The 21,633-nt window shown below is 41.7% G+C and overlaps 1 protein-coding gene across 11 annotated transcripts in view; it reads left to right on the forward strand.

The window, feature by feature from the left end:
* The window catches only part of celf4 (CUGBP, Elav-like family member 4), a 93,895-nt gene that overhangs the window by 14,232 nt on the left and 58,030 nt on the right, over window positions 1–21,633 (forward strand). For all 11 annotated transcript variants that reach the window (XM_085160602.1, XM_085160600.1, XM_085160603.1 and 8 more), the window contains exon 2: window positions 7,458–7,540. In XM_085160602.1, the coding sequence (XP_085016728.1) occupies window positions 7,458–7,540 (83 nt within the window). The remainder of the gene's footprint in view (window positions 1–7,457; window positions 7,541–21,633) is intronic.

The raw sequence follows: 21,633 nt of genomic DNA on the forward strand, positions 1-21,633 counted from the left end.
TGCATTTTCTACTCCATTGATTCAATGGCTGTGCTCTCCACTAAATCCTTCACATGCAACACATTAAAGCTGGCCCTTTTTCCTCCTTCACCGATCGATTAGCACAGCTTAGAGACGGCATCTCTGGCAAGCAGGGCGAGAGATGGGACTTGTTGTCTTCAGGGACTTACGCGCACACAAACACAAGCACAAACCATTTAAAAGTTCTCATTGTTTCTCACACATGTATGTCACAATCAAAAGAAAAGAAACAAACGAAAAAGGCGTAGTTGTAATGTTAGAAGGCATCAGGTCAGCTCACCGGTACTCCCAGCTCATTACATACTGATGCATCGCTGTTCACTGTTCCTTTACTGTCATTGTTTTTTAATATTCACAGTAGAATAGCATTGAAGCATAGAAAGGTTAGATTAGGAGTCGGTGCTATAAATCAGATGGCCTTCAACCTGAAAACACAAGTTCTATGTAGGTGAACCCTAAAAAGAACACATGAAAACAACCCTTTAACCACCTTAACCAGATGTTAAAAGGCAGACTCCCATCTGCTGCTTCTCCTGCGTATCCTTGGAGACGCTGACAAGTCCCATGACAGTGACAATCCCAATCATTTTCCTACAGTGTCATACCGCTTAGATGTGTAGGGACTTCTACTGAAGTCTAAAACACTACCCCGCTCATTGAAAACGACGTTGCATCGGGGAAAAAAACGTTTTTAGTTTGCATGAACCTGTAATGTCGATTGTGTTTGTCTCCCTTTATTATCCCCCTAAAGGTACCACATTGATATGTAAAGTTACCTGGTTTTCAAAGCTTCTATTATCCGAAATAAGGTTGTTTTTATTCCCAGTCGAGTTGCCCACATCTTTCAGGGCAATCTGGGAGTAATTTATTCTGGGTATTTTTCACTGTGCTGCTTAAAATTCACATTCAAACCATGAGCAAGCTTTGATTTGCCTTGATGATTTAACAGTTTTGCAGAAAATGCCCAGTTATTAAAATTTATTTTACACCCCGAGTCAATCAGAACTTAGTATTCACACAGAATACAGTATAATGACTTTTATTTTACGATCTTCATATCCTCATCTCCAAAAGTAATTTAGTTACAACCGGAGTCCCCTTTATTGTTCAAAATGACTATGTCCTGCACTTTTAAGAATGGAAAAAAATATAACACACGTACAGAAGTGCCGTCCCTCAGAGATTCATCCATCACCTGGTTATTAACATTTGCTCTATCTATTCCTGCTCTCTGCTTCCCTCAGTGGCACGCTTGTTGTGCGTTTCTATATTATGGATTCTTCCAGTTCCCCCCGAAGAGAAGGGTGAGGGATCTGCATATAGCTGCCTATGGGAGAGCTGAGACTGCTATTACACTCTATTACAAATGAATTCACCTCCTCTTTCATAACACTGCCCCTTAGTTCTGCCTCACTCTGCTGAAATAATATCATAATCAAGACCAACATTCATTCGTCCCCTGAAACAACTCCTGAATTTTTAAGGACTCTTTCACACAGTGAAAAAAAAAGATGCTCAATGTGAGCAACTGAGTTATTTTTTTCCACTCATACACTCAGTTCTGTTCTCTGAGCTTGTACTGTGGGCTTCAAAGTGCTTTTTTTTTTTTCATTTAATCAGCGATTACAGCAGCCAATTAAAGATTTTAAGACGATACAGGAGAAAGTTGGCATGTTCCCGGAGACCTTGGCTGTGTCCCCTAAAATAGCCTCTATCCTCTGTCTCTTTCTTCCTTGGTGAGTAATGATCTGAAAGGTCAGCAAAGGTGAAGGGGATATGAGCGGCTGCTGCTCACTTTATTGAATTACTATTCCTCGCAGAACCAAAAGTGAGGGGGCTTGTCTGGGCTTTTACGCTTCGATATCAGATTTACTTGGAGATATGTGACTTTTTTTTTCTATTTTTCTCAAGTCTGCCACTTTAAGTCATCCTAAACATTTCCCTGTATACATATGCATTAGAGAAATGGCGAGAATGATTCTGCAGCGAATAAAGATAAGATGGGAATATAGCTATAGAGACATGGTTTTAATAGCTGTGTTTATTTTTTTTTTTAAAATCAGTTTTTTTCTCTGCATTGCAAGTATTAACTTTACTCTTTTAATTTTATTGCATTTGAAAACCAGATACAGACTGAATAGCAATTGTATGGCTCATACCGAGTGTCCCAGTTACAGCAGTACAAGGGCAACTGTATCGTTGAGTAACTCTTTTAATATAACACTTATTAGTATTCCACTTTTGCACTCAGTGCTACTCATTTTCACCATACGACTAAAAGACCAAGGCTTTATATGCCATTTCTCTGAACACAATAAGTCAAGAATTTTTGTCTTTACTCTGACCCATTTCAAGAGTGAATTGAAGAGCGTTATCTAAGCCTCAGCACTCACAGAAATCCAGTCAGAACGTTCTTGTCTTAAGGTCAATCTTTTAAAAAGGAGGAAAAAACATTCCTCTGTTTATTGAGCAAAGTCTGTCCTTGGTCAACCCTTTCAGGTGAAGATAAGTGCTAACAGAAGTGAGGTAGGGGGAGACGTGGAGATTTCTATTGACTGACTGAAATTGGACAGCCTCAAATAAAGTTTCATGCCAAAGTTTTTCAAGGCAGAGTTCCAGGGATTTCAGCTGTGCCGTGGATAAAGCTTTTTAATGCTATTGACTCTTTTTAGGCTCTTACCAAGTTGTTCTGAAATATTTAAATGATCACGGGGAGTTTCTCCTCATCTGTAGCTGGGAATAAAAGGAGAGAGAGAGGGAGAGCGAGAGGAGGGAACTTTTTATGTCCGCCTTTTACAATCCCTGAATTAATAGGCAGAAGATAATTAGAGAATTCTGTACAATAACATTGTCCCTCAAGTTTTTTAGTCTTGGGTGGCATCAGGCAGTGTATGCTGGTAAAAAGTGATTCATGTGTCCGGTAACAGTGCTGAGCACTAATTCATTAGTCCTTTTAATTTTAGTAGGATTATAATTAGTTTCAAAGGAGAATTTGAAGAATGGTGTGTCCCCAACCTGGGCCATGGATGTCACAGAGATCACGGTCGCTATATTGTTTCTGGGAATCTGAGGGTTTTAATTACCTTTACACCCAGTTTTAAATGTGTTGACAGTCTTTAGCTATTAAAAAAGAAATAATGAAGTAGCATTTAGATACATGTTTTAGTATTTGTTTAACATTTGTTCGAATTGCTATAGCATGGAGGTTAGCTCTGGTGCCTCATAGCAAGAAGGTCTTGGGTTCGAATCCACCATCTGTCCTGAGCCTTTCTGTGTGGAGTTTGCGTGTTCTTCCAGTGTCGCATGGGTTCTCTCCAGTTACTCTGGCATGCTCTCACAGTCCAAAGACACACAGTTGGTGGAGTTAACTGGTGATTCGAAATTGCCCATAGGTGTGGTTGTCTATAGTAGTTGGGACCCTGAATTAGATAAGTGGATCAGAATGGACTGATGAACTGATAAATCTATGTTGCTACTTACTAACGAGGTAAACTGTTAGATTGGATGAAATGGCAACATATGTACGTCTACATGTAACATTCCACATCCTCAAAACCAGGAAAGGTTGTGTGGATTCCTTCTACTTAAAAAAAAGTTAGCAACAGACTACAGCACTTAGCTCCTCATGAGCTAAAATATAACCCCCCCAAAAAAAATCAAATATCTGATTTGCAAAGCACAAGTTGGATTGAAGCACTCGTTTCAAATTGGGGGTAATGTTAGCCAAAGTCCTGACTTGATACCCGGCATCAGTCATTGAAATGAAGCTTAGCTTAATAAGGAGAATCTGTTTCCATACAAATGTGCGCATTACATGTTTGAGCAATTCTCCTCTTCACTGCCACTTTCCCACTTCCAAAATCACTGCAACTTTGCGGTCCAATGATTTTCTTGCCCTCTTATCCAAGACGATCAGTCCACCATCCCTATTCTTTCTGCACATAGCTCTTCTGTCTTCAACTGCTTTTCAACTGTCTTTGCATTCCTCTCCATCTCCACCTCATCCTGGATAATCAGAGAGTAACACGAAGTCTCCATCAGCCATCTGCTTACCCTGCTCCATCACCAGCATCTAGACTCTGGGGTCCTATCCCATTTCCTACTTTTGTTCAGGACACCGCTCTGCTATGTTGCATTATCGGTATCTAATCGCTAAACTCCTCTAGATTCTTATATAATGTATATACAGGAAAATGTTCTTTGGTATGAATGATCCCTCCTCGTTGAGTTATCTTTTACAACAGAATGTTTAAACAAACAATGAATCAGTCCCATTGGCAACTTGTTGGGCAACCCATTGGCAAAGGCAGCTCATCAAATTTGGGTTTTCCAAATCAACAAGGTCAAAGCTCCATGTGGTCCAACACAGCTGTCGTTTAAATAAGGTCTGGTGATGGCAGATTTCTTTCTTCTTCCTCCACCAGAAAGTATTCAGCCTCCACCATTCCCCTGCTGCTTTCTTTCATCTTCTCTCATTTCCTTCCCCATATTTCTCTCTCTCTCTCTCTCTTTCCCTCCCTCCTTCTTTCTCAGTCTCTCGCTCGTTTTCTGTTTCTCTCCCTCTCGGTGGGTGTGTGTCCCTTTAGGGTGTCTGCTGCAGTTGAGATAAGAAGCGAGTGTAGGACACAGGGGGATGGTGTTCACAGACGCTAGGTGATCTTATCTACTCTCTCTCCCTCTCCGTCTCTTACCGAGCATCCCTCGCTGTTCTGTTTTTCCTCTCTGCTGTTCTCCTCCCCCTCTTTCTTTTTGCCCTTCTTTCCATCTTCCATCGTCTCTCTCTCTCCTCTCCTCTCACACACATACATACATTCTCTCAGATCCCCCTCTGCGCTGCTGTTGATTTGAATTTGAAGTGATGGGAAACCAAATTGGCAGCATTGACAGCAGAAACAAACAGCTTATCTCTCTCTCCTGGGCCAATATGGGTCTTAGTCAGATACTAGAGCTGCTGCCAGCATCTGACTTGTGACAATGATGATAAATTGAACATTTGTTGACTGTCACTTTTCATGTGTGTGTGTTGGCGTGCATGCGTATGTGTTTGTGTATTTAGTCATGTTAGAGCATCCATCTCTCATACGTGAGTGAATCTAAATAAATGTACTTAGCACATCTTTCATTTTCTTCTATATTACAGTATGCTCTACTTAATACGAGACGGCTATAATATGTAGCCATTTCCAGGTTAAGGTGTAATGTACAAAATGCACAGTGATCACACGGGTTAATATGTAGTAATCCAGCATGCCTTTGGTTACTTTTACTCTCAGAGTTACATCTGCTGTTGTGATTGGGTAGATTATAAAATGTGGGGAAGGCAGGTGCATTTGAATAAATGGAAATTATGATTTCATAAATAAAATAGATTTACCTTTTGTTTTTGTTTGGGAATAAAATACTAAGTGGTGTATTTTATTGGTGATTAGATCACCTAGTTCCTCCACTCTGCATGCCAAGTGTCTTTGCAGGCAAACAAATACATAACTAACATTATGCAGCCTGTCTTCTAATGTTGCACATCCTGTTCTATATACAGTAAATGCAATTCATCACTGTGGGTGTGAAACAGACAAAACTTTCTGGGAACCTCTGGAGCAAACTGTTTAGCTGAAATATGAAATAATCTCCATATCTGCATTGCAATGTTACATATTCACACACTGCTAATAATTCAAAAATGTTAATGTAAAATGTCATCATGAGTATTTTAGCTTTTGCTACTTAGGTGTATTTTGTGAGTAAAAATTTTTAACATTGTATTTCTGTTCTTGCGTAAAATAAGCCAAAGGAGTACATCTTCCTACGTTGAATACGCTGATTACTGTAGGTGACTGTGCTCCAAACATGTGAATGAGCATCAGACGTGTGAATCAGAGGCTCGCGTGTCCTTCCTTTGGGACAGCAACGGCATGTAGTGCTAACACGACAGGCCCGGAGAGGACAAGGAGGTAGCCAAGCTGTCAGCGGCCAGCTCCCACTTCGCCTAATGAGAGAGAGGCACGTTAATTAAAAACACCAACAAGCAGAGCTCCCTGGGGTCCCACCATCACGGCGACCTGGGGTTAAAGACACAGAGCAGAGAGGATGGAAGCTGCTCTCCTTCCACATACTGTACATGATGTTACCCTCAACAACAAATAGCCCCCAGCATTTAAAAAGAACAAAGAGCTTTGAGAAGGGGGTGCATTATTTAAAATGCACTGTGTTTTTGGTCTTTGGTCTGTAAGTAGGGGTCTATGATAATCATCTCAGACTTAGGTGCTGATGTTCTCAAAACAAACTCTGGTTCTTCTGTACCTTTGTTCTTACAGATTGGAAACAGCAATAACAATAAATATATTATATGCACTATGAAATATTTTCTTGCTGCTGTGATATAATGATTTTGAATACCTCTATAATCGCTTTTTTGGAAAATTCCCAGATATTGTAATGCAACAAGTCCAAAGGCTAATTGTGCACATTTGGTTCTTTCCCAGATTGTGACTAAAATGAGTGTAAATGAAGAATATTTACATTTTTCCCACAACCTGGATGTGAGCAAACACCCAAAATACCTGTGCGTACAGTATGAGCTCAAATTGCGCATCAACCTATTGTGCAATTGTCTCTGTGAGCGTTTTATTAATCTGTCAAACACATGAATCATTAGGCTTGATCTGTAGATTGACAGTTTGTCAGCTCTCTGACAGTGGTGTGTGCCTCACTGTCAGCGGGGGGTGGCAAGGGAACAGTGCGCACGTTCCCCCACGGCTTCTTCTTCCTTGCCTCCTGCGTCTCCATCTTCTCTCCACCCCCACATGTCAGCCCAGGTGCTAACAAAACCGAGGATTGTGGGTAGTCTTGGAACATATGGAGCAGGGAGATGGAGAAATGAAGAGTGGAGGGAGTAAAGTAGAGCGAGGGTGGGTAAGAGAGAGAGAGAAAGAAGCTGTCAGGCTGTCTATCCCTGTCACAACAGCCAGAAGAGTGCGATGGACGAATGGATAACTGCTATTTCAGGCTGCCAGGGAGAAAGCTCAGTCAGATTTGATGTGTTGATGGGGGCATGGTGGCTCTCGCGCAACAGAATACACAAATCGTCACACGTTGACGCAAATTTTAGTCCCACTTATTTCCCTTCTGCATGCAAGTGGATTGCATTCGCGGTCGCAGAAATATTCAATTTGTTCAGTCACCGAAATGCTGTTTATTGTGGACACACAAGCACGAACAAATTCCCTCTGCGGCCATGTAGACAGAGTTTCAGAGTTATGGCTGCAGGCTTACTCCGTGTGGTTGTGCGCGTGTGCGTGTGTGTGTGTGTGTGTGTGTGTGTGTGTGTTGTTTTTAGCTATTTGCTGATGATTGGTGCAGCCCCCTCCCGTAGCTGTCTCTCCTCTGTCCCCAGTTCACATAACATAATTGTGTCTTTCTCTCTTGCTGTATTTCAGGCTGTGCCTTCCTCACCTACTGTGCCAGAGAGTCAGCCCTGAAAGCCCAGAATGCATTGCACGAGCAGAAGACCCTGCCAGGAGTAAGTCGCACACAAGAAAAGACATGTCAAGCCAGAAGCGAAATCTTACATAAACACATCTTGGATTCAGTCGCACACAAACACAGATGCTCATTTTAACATATAATGACTTATATTTATTTCAGATCAAAGAGGAGTCTCTGTCTTTGCCATGCCTGCCATGTAATGCTTATCACTGGCTATACACCACACTTCTTTCTCTTAAAGATCTTTTTTTTTCATCTGCCACCCCCCCACCCCTCCTCTCCTTTCACTGCCTCCCTCTCTCTTCACTTTGACAGTCGCACATACACAAACCCATAGGGATAAACCACACGGCATCACATCATAGGCATACTATTTATAGTCCTTTCTCCAGTTTGTGTAAATGAGTGTGTGTCTGTGCGTGTGCATGCGCCCATGTGTGTGGGCAAGTATGTAGCGAGATAGACAGAGAGAAGGAGACAGGAATGAAAATCTGGTAGATGTAGACTCTTTCTACATTTATGTGCACACTCTGCATTATGTCCCAGGCTGGCAGCGAAACAGGAGTGCACTGTGAATGCATATCAAGAGAGCACATCTTTTACGACAGATGTCCGTCCACGTGCTGCGGCCGCTGCTGTTCACACGCACATGCAGCTGGAAGCAAAACATGCGCGTCTGAATGGTCGACTTCTATTTTTGCATGACAGGATGAGGAAGTTTTCACTTTGTCACAGAGAAGATGCAGATTTTCAGTTTGTAGTAGTGTGCGCATGCGAGTCTGAGGGTTTTATCAGCAATGTGAGCTCTTCCCTTGGCGCACACATGATTTTATGATTACATATGTGTGTTGTGTGTGTGTGCATGTGTCTGTCTCTGTCACACGCTTTGATTAGTACGTGCATGCTCCCCGATGCCTGCGTGTGAGCGTGAACATGGATGCGTAGCACGCATTAGCTACGCATATGTGTGCGTGTGTGTGTGAGTCTTAGGAAGTTTTGATGCGTTTCTGTCAGGCCTGGCTCGGTTTGCTCTGTTCGTTTTTAATGACGCCTCCAGGGAAGCTGACAGTCGCCGTGTTGAGCGCACAGCCTTTGATGTGAGTGATTATGACATCACAGACGTGCAGTCAAGAAGAGCGGAGGAGTGGGGATCCGTGCTCTCAGTCTTTTTTTTTTTTTAACTTCCCAGTGGCATATTATTCAGAAAGAAAGAGGGAGGGAGAGACAGAGACACGGGGAGAGAGAGGAGGAGAGATTAAATATTTGGCCAAAACCAGAATGCGATTTTGTGTTCACACAAAGTGTGCTGCCGATTGATGTTTTTGCCTTTGTTGCTATTGTTTGACACAGACCAGAATATGTGGTTCACAAAAACATTTTTTGAGGATTCTGCCTTTCCATCTTGAAGGGACTATGTTTGGCTTCACATGCTACATAGAAATGCATCACCAGCAAATTACTGTAACCAGTCGCTTGTAATTAATATTGTTTTTAGGAGGAAGATGCCAATTAGAGATGCCTTTGGCAGTTTAGGACAGTCTGAGGTCTGTGTTTGACCTATGGCAAGAGCTAGATAAACACAGGCAGGCTATAGGACAGACCTAGATGCTCAACAAACCCTGAAGCAGAGAATTCAGACAGGCAGACCAGGAGACTGTCTTTTGTTGCTGGTGAAGGTAAATCCAGCAAAACAGAATAAATGAGTTCATTAGAAATAGAGCGAGGACTTGGCCCTGGGAAAGGCAGTGGGACGTTTTATGGCGCACGGCTACACCCTCTTACTTCCATTCCTTCATTCAGTGTTGTTTTTTTTTCCTACCTACCTTCTTCACTCGCTCTCCTTCTATCCTCTATCAATCCCCCCACTCACAGGCCAACACAACCAAAACCCGGCAAATGAAATCTCCTTTCTACCCTGTTAAAGCCTCTTTCCCCTTCACTTTGTGTCCTGATGCGCTTTTTTCCATCAAAGTTGCTCCCCAGCTCTTACATTTAAAAAGTTTTCTGCCGTCCTTTTTTTTTTTTCTTTCCGTGCTGCCAGGTGAGCTGAGAGAAGAGGGGATTTGACTTCCTAGTGGAAATGCCCTGTAAGCATGGCTGTAGGCTGTTGGTGTAGCTCAGACAAAGTACTAAGGGATGCCTGATGTGAATGTGCACGCACACATGAGCGTAAGCATGTGCGTGTGCGCGCGACCGAGCGGGTGCAGTGTCAGGAGAGACTTTGGGTAAACAAGTGACAAGCAGAAATACTGATGTTAAAGTGACGCTGACATTGTACTACTGGTGATAGATGACAAATTGTTTTCACATTGCTCATTCCATTATAGCACTACAAACTACAGGTACACAGGATTATGCTGATGGAGAATATGTGTCTGCTAGCGTAATTAAATCAGCTCTACTGACAAGTGACACAGAAGCCAGCGCTGCTGAACATTCAAAATATTCAAGACATGGATCCAGTATTGGAATGATAAACCAACGCAGTGCAAAGGGAGCAAAGTCAGCAAGTAAAGAGTGAAAGACTCTCTTGAAGCGTGGATGGATCACTGAACAGTCAATAGGTCATGGAGCAAGAAATGACAATGAAATGTTATTGATTATTGTGTTGTATATAATATTCTTATTTTTGGTTCGAAAAGCAAACGCTTTGGTAAAAAGTGTATCAGTTTGCTTTTGATGTTCAAACTTGATTGCGCAATCAGTTAAATTGAATATTTTTTTTGTTGACATTCAACTACAAAGTGTGTATTTTGCAAGTGCTTTAGGCATTGTTTTAGGCATGAGTACCACAGTGTGTGGGTCTGCTGTGTCAGAATTTTATTAATCAACACCATGAGAAAAATACTGATCTCCACGTGAAACAGCAGTTTAGCGTTACGGTAAGCTTTCACAGTTACCAGAAATGCAAACGTACCATGTAATTATGACTGTTCCAGTTTTTTACTATTCTTGTTCAATATGGCTACATTTTCAACATAATGGGAAATATGCCTGTGAAAAAGATTTTCCCTGTTTTGAGGTAAACAGACAACAAGCACATAAATGGACAGAACAAAAAAAAATGGGGCGCGTCCCAAACGCCAGGCCCTGGCTGCCACAGTTATGATCCTGCGCTCCAGTTTCAGACTTGTACTATGGCAAGAAACATTAAAAAGCTCCTGTATTGATTCTGGCAAAAGAAGAGCCCTCACGAGTGGGAAGATGTATTCTTGCGTGCGCACGTGCATGCGGGTGTGCATTTACGTGTGGGTCACGGGGTGGAGTTGCAGCGCTAGCACTAGCACATGTGCTCATGTAACACTGCACAAAGACTCGCCAGCAGATTCTGGCAAACATAAAAACACTAACACCCTCAACACACGCAAAAAAGACATACATACATATATATATATGTGTGTATATATATATATATATATATATATATATGGGCCAGTGCACTACCAAGTGCCCCCCACACAGGGCACAGAGGGAGCTCGCACTCCCGCATACATAGCGCTGTGCTCAAAGTTAGAAAATAATGCATACAAATACACACAAACAGGTACAAAACACCCCACACACATGCACTCACACTCCAAACACTTCTCTTGTAACTGCAATACAACACCCCTCGTAAGCACTTCCATTCAAAAACATGATACTCCGATACACACAGAAAGACAGAGAGAGCGAAAGAAATAGGGAGAAAGTAAAAAGAGAGAGAGAGAGCAAGAGAGAGAGAGAAATACGGCGTCGATTGACTCTCACTGTAATAGTGAGCCAGATGAGAAAATATAGAACACTGTGAATCAATGCGTCATTTCAGAGCGCTTTCACACACACACACACAAACACACACATAAACACACAGAGTTTTCAGCCCAGGGGCAAACAAACAACAGAAATCACAGGAAAGCAAATGAATAGCAGGATGGAGGAAAGAGGAAGGGGTGGATGATGGCAGATTGGAAACAGTGGGTGGATGGAGGGAGTGAAAGGAGAGGTATAGTCGGGGTGCCTCCATACCGAATGATTTGTGTCTGTTTCTTTTTCAACCCACCCACCACCACCCCCGCTTTCAGTCCTTGCTCTCAGTCGAGATAATGCCAAGGCAAAAAAAAAAAAAAATCCATGCCATTGATTGGCTCCTGCGACCCAGTTTCATGGCAGCTTTTTCTCAATAAGTTGCCCTCATTGGTCAATAACTGCCAAGCTCCCCAGGTGACATGGGTGAAGAGGTGTTTGGATGGCGGTGTTTTTGGTGGTGCTCAGTTATGATTTGTGTACAAGTACTGTAGTTCAGTCCTTCTTGTAGATTTAGATTTATGGCTCAGCGTGCGGGAGGCATAGCTACACGTCCACATGAATAATGCCACAGACCCTGGAGCTAAAATATCCCCGCTCTCTCCCCAAGCTATCACCTCATCAACTATCCTAATCACCCCTATCCAAAAGAAAACCATTTGCCCCATAAGGTGCTCCATTTAATGAATGCACAGTCATTGAAAGAATGCCGGGGTGATGCACAAGCAAGTTTTAGCTTGAAACGACTTCTCCTCACACACACACACACACACACGCACATACAGATTTTTGTCAGCTCATAGACATAATGAGCAACTTATTTCAGTCTCACATTGCCTAAGATGAAAAAGAAAATAGCAGCATACATTGGCAGTAGTCTGGATGAAGAAACAGTAGACTGTACCCAGCGTCCACACCGGAGCAAAGCTTTTAAGTGAGGCAGTAGGCAGCCTGAATCTGGCAGGTCATAAGCCTGCAATAAAAATTTAAATGAGTCTCCCCAAACAGACAGTAGAAAAGCAGAAAGACTTTCTGTAAATAGTGTTTGTAATAAATTCAGAGGTAAACAGAGATTTCACTTTGTTGAAAACCTTAATTTTGTAAGTTTTTATTTCTAACAATTTATGTTTTAGAGGTGCTATAGTCTGTTTAGAATAGAATAGAAGAATAGAATAATCCTTTAATTGTCCCACAAGGGGAAATTTGGTTGTAACAGCAGCCAAAAAGACAAATATACAAACAAACAGTACACAGGACATGGAACAGAAACATACACAATTTTTCTTACATATTTACATTGAGTTTTTTATGCTCTGTGGCTTTTTGTTCTTTGGATTACACTCTCAGTTTCAGTCTTGATGCTTCAGCATACAATAATATTTAGGACAATAGCGTGGGTCGAACTTTTTGGCAGTAGCTTGGGATCGGCGCCTTCTGTCATTCAATGGAGCAATGTCCCAAAGCCAGGGCCAAAAAGTCATTGTTCATGGCCTGTTGTGGAAAAACATAACTGCTAAACTCCATAAATGTCTTTGGGATGAACTGAAATAGTCACTGTCCGCCAGGCCTTATCACCCAAACACCAGTAACGATAATGTTCCTGTGGCGAAACAGGTCCATATTCCTGCAGCCGGATTCCCAGCTCAACCTCCACTGAAGAATGGCGGCTAACAGAGCAGCAGAATAATGCCATTGGTTTTGGTTTTGATTGATTAACTGATTGATTTGTGCCCTGAACTACATGGCGCTAAGTCCATACGGGCTTAAGCTGCCACTACTGTATAAGCCAATCCAACCAAAGTGATTGGCTGATGGTTGAGCAGCATCTAAAAACCCTTCACCCCAGATCTTCCAAACAACTTTGCAAAGCCGACAGTCTCACATTCACATCCATGTCATTGCTGTGGGTGAGAAAGACAAGGCTGCACCTCTCTCCTGCCTTCTAGTTTCAATTTTTAATCTTCCTCACCTTTAAAGTGTCCGCTATTCTTCTGGCAGTTAGGTTGTTACGAACATGGTGGGACGTCATTTCAGCTTTTTTTTTTGAGCCCTACACCTGCCGCAAGCAAAATCTAGCATATAACCATATATTGAAGTGAACATTTTTTTTTAATATGGTTGTGGTGTTTGGTTGTCCGCATACTTTTGGCTTATATAGGATGGCTTTGGCTGAACCCCTTTAAGGAGTAAAGCATGAATGGTGCCATAATTGCAACAAAGATCATTACATGCCTACACACCATCTTTTGTCATATAAAGTCTGAATGGTCCCATTATCATTGGGCTCCGGGCCTGATGTTACAACCTCCCATTGCCAAGTGGAGTTTGAGCAGATTGTACAAATGAGAAAAATTTATCTGTCTCGAGGCAGTAGTTCACTGTAGTCCAATAAGCCAACTAATTTCAGAGGTGGTGCATGCTACCTGCTGGGTCAATAGACTGATGATCCATATGTGAAATTATGCACTTTTTCTTTCCTTTTTAAATTTTTTTTTTTTTACTACTGAGCCATACTGCAGCACATGTAGCATTATATCGCTAATCCAGTTTGGGTTTTCGCCAGTGTAACTGTTCCAGTCAGCCCCATTGCCAATCATCATCGTGACATGTGTTGACTCAAGTTTGTTGCCGTTTGAATCATTATTCTAATTACAGATTACTCTCATAAGAAAGATTACTACGGTGCTGCTTACAGGAAACGATGAGGAAGACAAAGAAAGACCTCAGCCAAGAGCAGCTTTAAAAACCGTGATATGCTCTCCAACGAAATGGCTTCAACGGTCTGAGCGATTCTAAACACCTTTAAGAGGTACCATTATTTACACTAAAAGCATGTCCCCCACTTCAGAAATTTTAGAAGTGGGATGCTCTTTTTTTCCCAGCATCTCAGTCTATAGCTGGCTCAAGCTCCTGTCACAGTCTGAAATCATCTTGTCTTTTCCTCGAGTTTGTATTGATCCGCGAAAGCACGGTCTTAAAGCGCACCAATGAGTCTTCGTCCTCAATAGCCTGCTCCACTGAGCATTTACAAGTGCTAATGTCACAACTGGCATTTTCAGGCTGTTCCTTGCACTCACCAAAGTGAAAAGAGGTTTTTAAAAAAAATATCCAGCTGCAGTTTATTCACTTTTAAAATCTCGAGAGAGAAAAAAAACGCTCTGTGATGCCCACGTTACTGTTCAGAGAAATCACACATCCAGTTCTTGCTTGATTGGAATTGTTTCATAAACCCTCAAAGCCATGAACTTGCTTACAGATACAAAGCTGGCAGTGACTGTGTCTGTCGCTGGGGAGAGGACAGAAGTGGAGGCTGCTGCAGCTGGAGCTATTCAAAAAAAAACCCAAAAAAAACCCCACTGTAATAGCATCCTAACCAGTGTGCGCCTTGGCTTCAGCGCTGGGTGTGCATATAGTTCACAGATTTAAGTGTCTCCATAAGCTGGTTGTGATAGTCATTCTGCCATTGTCATAGTTTTACCTCCTGCTGCTGCTGCTGTATTGAGTTCGCCTGACTCCAGCTGCTTTGAAATTTCCTGCCAGGACAGGGACTTCTTTTTTTCCCCGAATAGCTGTATGTCACACTGCTATATCTATTTGTCTTTTTCATGCTCTCAAGCCTCCTCACGCATACAGTACAATGTGTCTTTCCACACCAGCGAGTGCTGTGTTGTCTGATTTCTTTTATTGTGGCTTGTTCAGGTAATTTACCATGCACATTAAATGTTGAAGAACAGTGGAAAGATAACTGGAAACAATAAAATGCAATAAATCAGTCACGCCTACAATATAATTTATCTATTAAAGGGGTGTTTTATTGATCATTGGAGGATATTACAGTTCGGATTGCACACCTATCCTTTCTGTCAAGCACCAGCGACTAGTCTGTCCTACCTCAGTTGTTAATGTGGGGCAGAGCAGATGCTTTTAAACAGCAGCAAACATTTTCATTCAGTGTTCTCTTTTTTTTTCCTGAGATTTTACAGCGCTCTTGTAGCTTTTACTGTGAAGCCCACTATGCTCTGCATCTTTTTATCAGCCCTTTCTGTTAATCAGCGCTTTCCTTTTTTTTTTTTTCCTCAAGCGGACCAACTGCTGTTATAAAATGAAAGCTTACTGAGCTTAATTGTCTTTAAGTCTTTCTATTTTATTTGAAGTCTCGCAATGAACATTAGTCTTGACTCGTTCTCCAAAATGGCTTTATAGAATTTTTGGAATAAAGTTGTTTGAGTGTTTAAAAATTGATGCTAAGTTGCATTCTAGATTCGATTTCTTCGGTAACAGTATTTTACAGTGAACAAGATAGCCAATAAATAATTTCACTGTGATTGCAGTGAAAAAAAAGCCAAGTTTGAACAAGGCCTTTTATAATGAAAACATCTAGAAAGAAATGCTGCCAGTTCAAAGCCAAGTGCAATCATCATGCACTCCTTCTATCATTGATGTAATCTCTCATAATAACTTCCGAAGAGCTACCAAAGTGAAGCGGAAATATGTAGAAAATAATTAGAAAAGTGTTGGATTGTGGATGGAAACATTGCCCATTGGTTTGTTACTCGCACTGACTACAGTACTAAAAGTTTTTAATACTAGGAGCCAGTGGTACCACGCTGCAATATTAATGTTGTTTTCTACTTAGAAAAGTTTTTATGAAGCATAAGGTAACCACACAGATTTCACAAAGGGGGCTTTACCCTTCTGTAAATACCATTCTCATGCTCAGTGGAAATGTGCAAAGAAAAAAACAAAACCCATTTTATTCCATGACCTTCACCACCTCACCTCTGCTGTAGCCGTTGGAATATATAATGTGGCAATTTCACTTTCTTCGTTTGGCCCATATCCTCTGATACGTTCCGCAGAGTGCGAAGTGCCACTCGGAAATCTTATTCCCAACTCCGCTGAAGCAGCTGGTGAGCTGGTGGCCGGCAGATGTGATAATGACACAACGCACCAGCTGAGACGGCATAGCGGGCCACGACTCAGGCAGCTTTTAATAATTGATGGCAGCCAAGGCCCCGGATTGGCCAGTAATTGCATTACAGGTCACTTCTCAATAGCAATTTGTGAAAGTTGTGGTGATGTGTGCTGGGTGGCGATCAATAGGCACTGTCCAGAGAGGCAGACCCCCTCCTTCTCTCGCTCGCTCTCTCTCTTATGCTTTCTATCTTTCTGTGTCTATGAAGGTTGGATGTCTAGTGAAAATATTTTCTTCCAGTGCTCAGTGCAGCAACACGGTGAGGATTCATTCACTTAGCATCAAAACACTGACAATAATTTAAGACCCGCGAGCACCTGTTAAGCACATTAACCCCTTCCAACACTTTTTAAATAAAACATGTGCAGTACAAGCTTCCTGCCATTTCCAGGTAGCCTAATGTTGTTTCGCAATGCTGGAGCCCAGCCCGTTAAAACAGTTGCATGCCTTCAATTCAATCAGACAGAACTGCTATTTTATTTGAGCTTCATGTTTCAGTCTGATCGTGTTCACATGAGCCGTTTTCTGTTTGGTAGGGGCAGATTATTGTTATGTCTTTTGTAACCCTATATGAACGGCAGCAGCAGCTGGCGTGAAGAGCGACAGCAACTTTTTTGTGAGCAGCATGCCAGCAGGCTATCTGATATGTGTTTACATGAGCGTGAGTGCACAGAGATTATTTCTGGAAATGTGCGAAAATGAGATCTGTTTGTATTTTAAGATAACTGTTCTTAAATGAAAATGTATGTGTTATTTTAGCCTAATAGCTTAATCAATAATATTTACTGGATATATTTTGTGAGAGTAGCACCTTTATCAAGTTGGCTGCCAAAGTAGCTTTGAGTTTATTTTTAGTATTTTGGAGTTTTAAACATACAGCCAACATTTCTGCCCCACTGCTTTTCGCAAGTGCCATACCTCATCACTGGAGGTCCCTATACGTTAGCAATATATGGCACACTTGACTGAAACACAACCGAGTGAATTGAAGCCTCAGGTTCCCAACGTCGAAACAGAACAAGAGCTCAGATTTACCCACTGCACGGTGCTTTACTATCCAGCCTGCAGTGCAGGCTGTGAGCCTTGTGGCCCCCTCTGGCTCTCTGGCTGCACTCATTCTCATGGAAGTTATTTACTGTTCTAGCCGTTGTTTTTCTCTTTTTTTTTCCTTCTCCTATTGTTGATGTCTCACCCGCTTTGACATGTAAACTATCAGTGTGTCATTTCACCGCATCTGGTGTTCATTCTTTTCTCTCTCTGTATCTGCCTCGCTCTCTCCCTCTTCTCCTCCTCCTGCTCCCCTCTGCTGTGGGATGGAGAGGAGGAGGAGGAGGAGAGAGAAGAGTGGAGGAGACAGTAGATTTTGCATGCTCTAAATACAGCCTCTACGTGTGTGGGGTGCTGTCATCAAAGGAGAGAAGGGACAGGGGATGGTTCACTTCTTTTGTGGTGGTGTGTGCTTGCGTGTCTGTGTGTGCGACTGTTTGCTTATGCAACTAAGTGTGCATTAATTCAAGCAAACATCAAAAATGCTCCCTCATCCATCTCTCTGTTTAACTCTTTTCCTCCTTCTCGCTCCCCGCCTGCCTGCATCGCTCTCTGTAATGCTCATTTTAGCATCATTTTGTCCGCATTGCCTTTTTTTGTTTGTTTGTTTTTGTCGTTAGGCTCTGCCTTTTGCTTGCCTGTCTGCTTTGGTGTGTCTCACCTCTCTTGCATGTGCTTGGCGGGGTGTGACAGCATTGAGAAGTCACCAAAGAGGTAAATGATGATAGGCCATCCATCATGCTTTATGGACTCTGTATGGTGCTGCCGTGGAGAGTGGCTGCACTGTGCAGTAACTCAGAACACTCTGTCCCTCCATATAACCTGGCAGGGGCTCTGCTGCTTGCCTCGTCTCTCCTGGGTGAGTGTTCATGTGTGTGAGACACAGGAAGAGCGCGGGTCTGACTCACCCACTTAAGCGTTTCTCACTGTGTGTTTGTGATTCAGGATGTGTGTGGACGAGTGAAGGAGGGAATGGAAAGAGTGTTTGTCCACACTGCCAAACCATGGACAATGAGCTTTCATTATGGTCTGATATGCCACTGCTGGGAGCATCACCTCCAACCAGCAGACACGACAAGGTCTGCATATGTGTGTATGTGTTAGCGAGTGATAGAGAAACAGGCAGAACGACAGCGAGAAAAATACACAGAAAGACTTACCTGAGTACAGTTAGATCCAAAAAATTTTAGACAATCACACATATTTTCTTGGTAAATGTAGCGTGCTTGTGTCCACCAACACACTGGATTTTATGTAAAGTAATCAAGATGTAATTAAAGTGCAAATTTTAGGGGTTAGACAAAAGCATTGCACCAATTGATTATCCATGTTTAAATGTAGAGGCCCCAATTTCAGAGCCTAAAAAGTAATCGGACGGTAGGCAGACAAACATTTCCATGGCCAGGTTAGGGCTGGCCCCTTGTCACTCCATGACAAATTAACCAGATAAAGTATTTTGAGTTGGTTCCAAGTGTTGAACTTGCATTTGGTAGCTGTTTACTGGAACTGTTAGTATAGGTCCAAAGAGATGTCAACACGAGTGAAGAAGACCATCATTAGGCTGGAAATTGATGCTAACCCTATCAGAAAGAGAGAAAAAACTTTAGGAGTGGGGCCAAATCAACAGTCTGGTCCATACTGAAAAAGAATGAATGCACTGGGCAGCTCAAAAACACCAAACAGCCCAGAAGAGCACAGATGACAACTAAAAGTGAAAGATTAGAGTTTACTTTCCTAACCAGATTTTGCCGAAAGAGTCTGCACAGTTCTGGAAAAGAAAGAAATCTTTGGACGGATGAACTCAAGGGTAACTTGAGATGATGAGATGAGATGATAGGAAGATAACAGTATGGTGAAGCAGAGAAAAAACTCATGATCTGAAGCAAGTCACATCATCTGTCAAACGTGATGGAGGCAATGTCATGACATGGACATGTATGGCTTCAAGTGAAACCGAGCCACTACTTTTTATTAAGGATGTGATAGAAGTGGCCGGAGAAATCCTTGACTTTCTCCTCAGCTTCAGCCAAACGCTGCAAAATAGACTGAACAGTGATTCACTGTGGAAATGGATGATAACCCAAAGCAGAGTGCAAAAACAACCCCTCAGAGTTGGCCGCTGAGGGGTTGTTTGATTGCTGATCTCAGTCCAGCGGAGCATGCTTTTCAGTTACTAAAGACTAAAGATAGCTACAAAAAACACCTGGCAAATTATCTCAAGAGAGGAAACAAGCCTTATATCTGAAAAGTATGTTAGTTTGTCCAATTACTTTTTAGCCTCTGAAAATTTAACAGTTACAAAAATGTTTGTAAAACTCTTTTCAGTTATCACCTTTTGATTATTTAATTTAAAAGCTGTTATTAGAGTAGATACAGCTTGCTGTGGCTTACTGTTAGATTATCTTAACTGATATTTGCAAGTAATAATAGGACATAGAATAATAGTCATAGGACATAGTGCGGCTAACAAATGAAATTATACACAGTTTTGTGTTTTTACTTTACTTCTGTATTACATCTGACCCCCTTTTAACAAATCCCACCCCTTTTTTCTGTAACCATGATTACGGCTCTGAAGGCATGCCCAGGCAGTCCATTTGTCAGGCAACATATCACCAATACGAGAGTGGCCACTGGGAACTTCTGGAGATTTCCAGAGGGGGCCATTTAATTTGTCCCAGTCGCAAAGCAAATGTGCTAATTAAATTTGACAGTCTGCACATTAGTTTATCTGTTCTAAAAGTAGGTTACATGTTCAGCTTTCTACAACACAATAGTCTCTGTACAGTGGATCAGGTGGATTCTACCACCAAAAGAAGTACCTCTAAAATACTGAAAGAAATACAACTGTTGCAAGAATTCCGTAATGAGTTGAAGTTATGTTGTTAATCTGTTTATGTGATTATTTATTTTTGTTTGTTTTATATATGGCCTGTGAAAAACTTGGAACAAATAGGAAAAAGAACCAATGCTGCAGTTTCCTTCTGCACCAGTTTTCGAATGTCCACTTGCGTCTATATGATGTCATCAGAAGGTGAATGTGAGGCTCCATTCAGATGTCTGCATGAAATCTTTGAAACTGTGCACAGTCATAATACCTATGCGTCCTCTGTGAGCAATCAAAATAGAAAAGCAACAACTGTTGGTGTCAGTGGTGCCTCTAGTATGCTGGCATTAGTGCGAGCAATGCCAAATTTTTGCAAGGCTCAGCATCTTAAACATACAGAAACAAGAGATTTGTGCTTCACACTCTTCCATGTAGTTTTACTACAGGAATACAACACTGGCAACAAATACCAAAACAACAGCTCATGTTAGCTTTAGGGAATTTTGGATTTTTTTGTTAGGGAGGTACACAAAATACTTCTCCCAACAGACATGAAATATCTAAATGTTATTTTTAAAGAAGCGATTGTACCAAACAGTGCAAAATCTTTACAACCTTCTAATCATATTACAGCCTCACCTTCATCCTTTTCCTTTCTGTTCATCCCTCCTCTTTTTCTCCATCCTTTCTGTTCAATGCCTCCTGTATCTGGTGAGCCCTTTCACACTTTTCTTTTGTCACCTTTCCACATGGAAGAACAATTGCTCAGAGTTCACTCTGTCTCTCTCTGCCTTCCTCTCCCACACCTCCTCTCCTTGCTACCACTCTTAGATCCAGAGGGAATCACACTGTCTGAACCAAATGTGCCACAAACTTGTCAGATGATGTTTGTTTTCCTCCCCCTTTCCCGTGCCTGTTTTTTTAAATTTTTTCTTTTATTTATTTTTTTTTTTTTGCCTGTGTGTTTTAATGCTGTCTACATATTTGACAAAGTGCTGTGAGATTAGGGCTGGGTATCGTCACTGATTTCTAGAATCGATTCAATTCCGATTCACAAGGTCCCGAATCGATTCGATCCACGATTCGATTTAATTCGATTGATTCGATTCACTTCGATTTGAATCTGGGAAATTTTGACAGTCAGAAATATTATAATTCAGATCAGTACATTTACATATTTTTGTATCTATAAAAAGGAAGCTGACACACGCAAGACTTTATCAAAGGTGTGAGCATCACAGCAGATGCCTTTGTGTCAAAGTAGCTGAGGATAAAACACAGAAAAACATGAAGGCGATTTTCCTGGCCTGGAATTTTATAAAAATATTCTGCAGTACACCAAAAACGAAAGAAAACCATTAATCAACATATGAACATTACCTCTGAAGTTAAGCGTTTTGCATTTTGCATAATTTTTAAAAAGTTTAAATTTGTTCAGTATTGAACGGCAGAAATTAGGTTTTCTTTTCGGAAGTATATAAAACGAAAAAAA

The sequence above is a fragment of the Neolamprologus multifasciatus genome, chromosome 5 (genome assembly GCF_963576455.1).
Source record: "Neolamprologus multifasciatus chromosome 5, fNeoMul1.2, whole genome shotgun sequence".
Lineage (NCBI taxonomy): Eukaryota > Metazoa > Chordata > Actinopteri > Cichliformes > Cichlidae > Neolamprologus > Neolamprologus multifasciatus.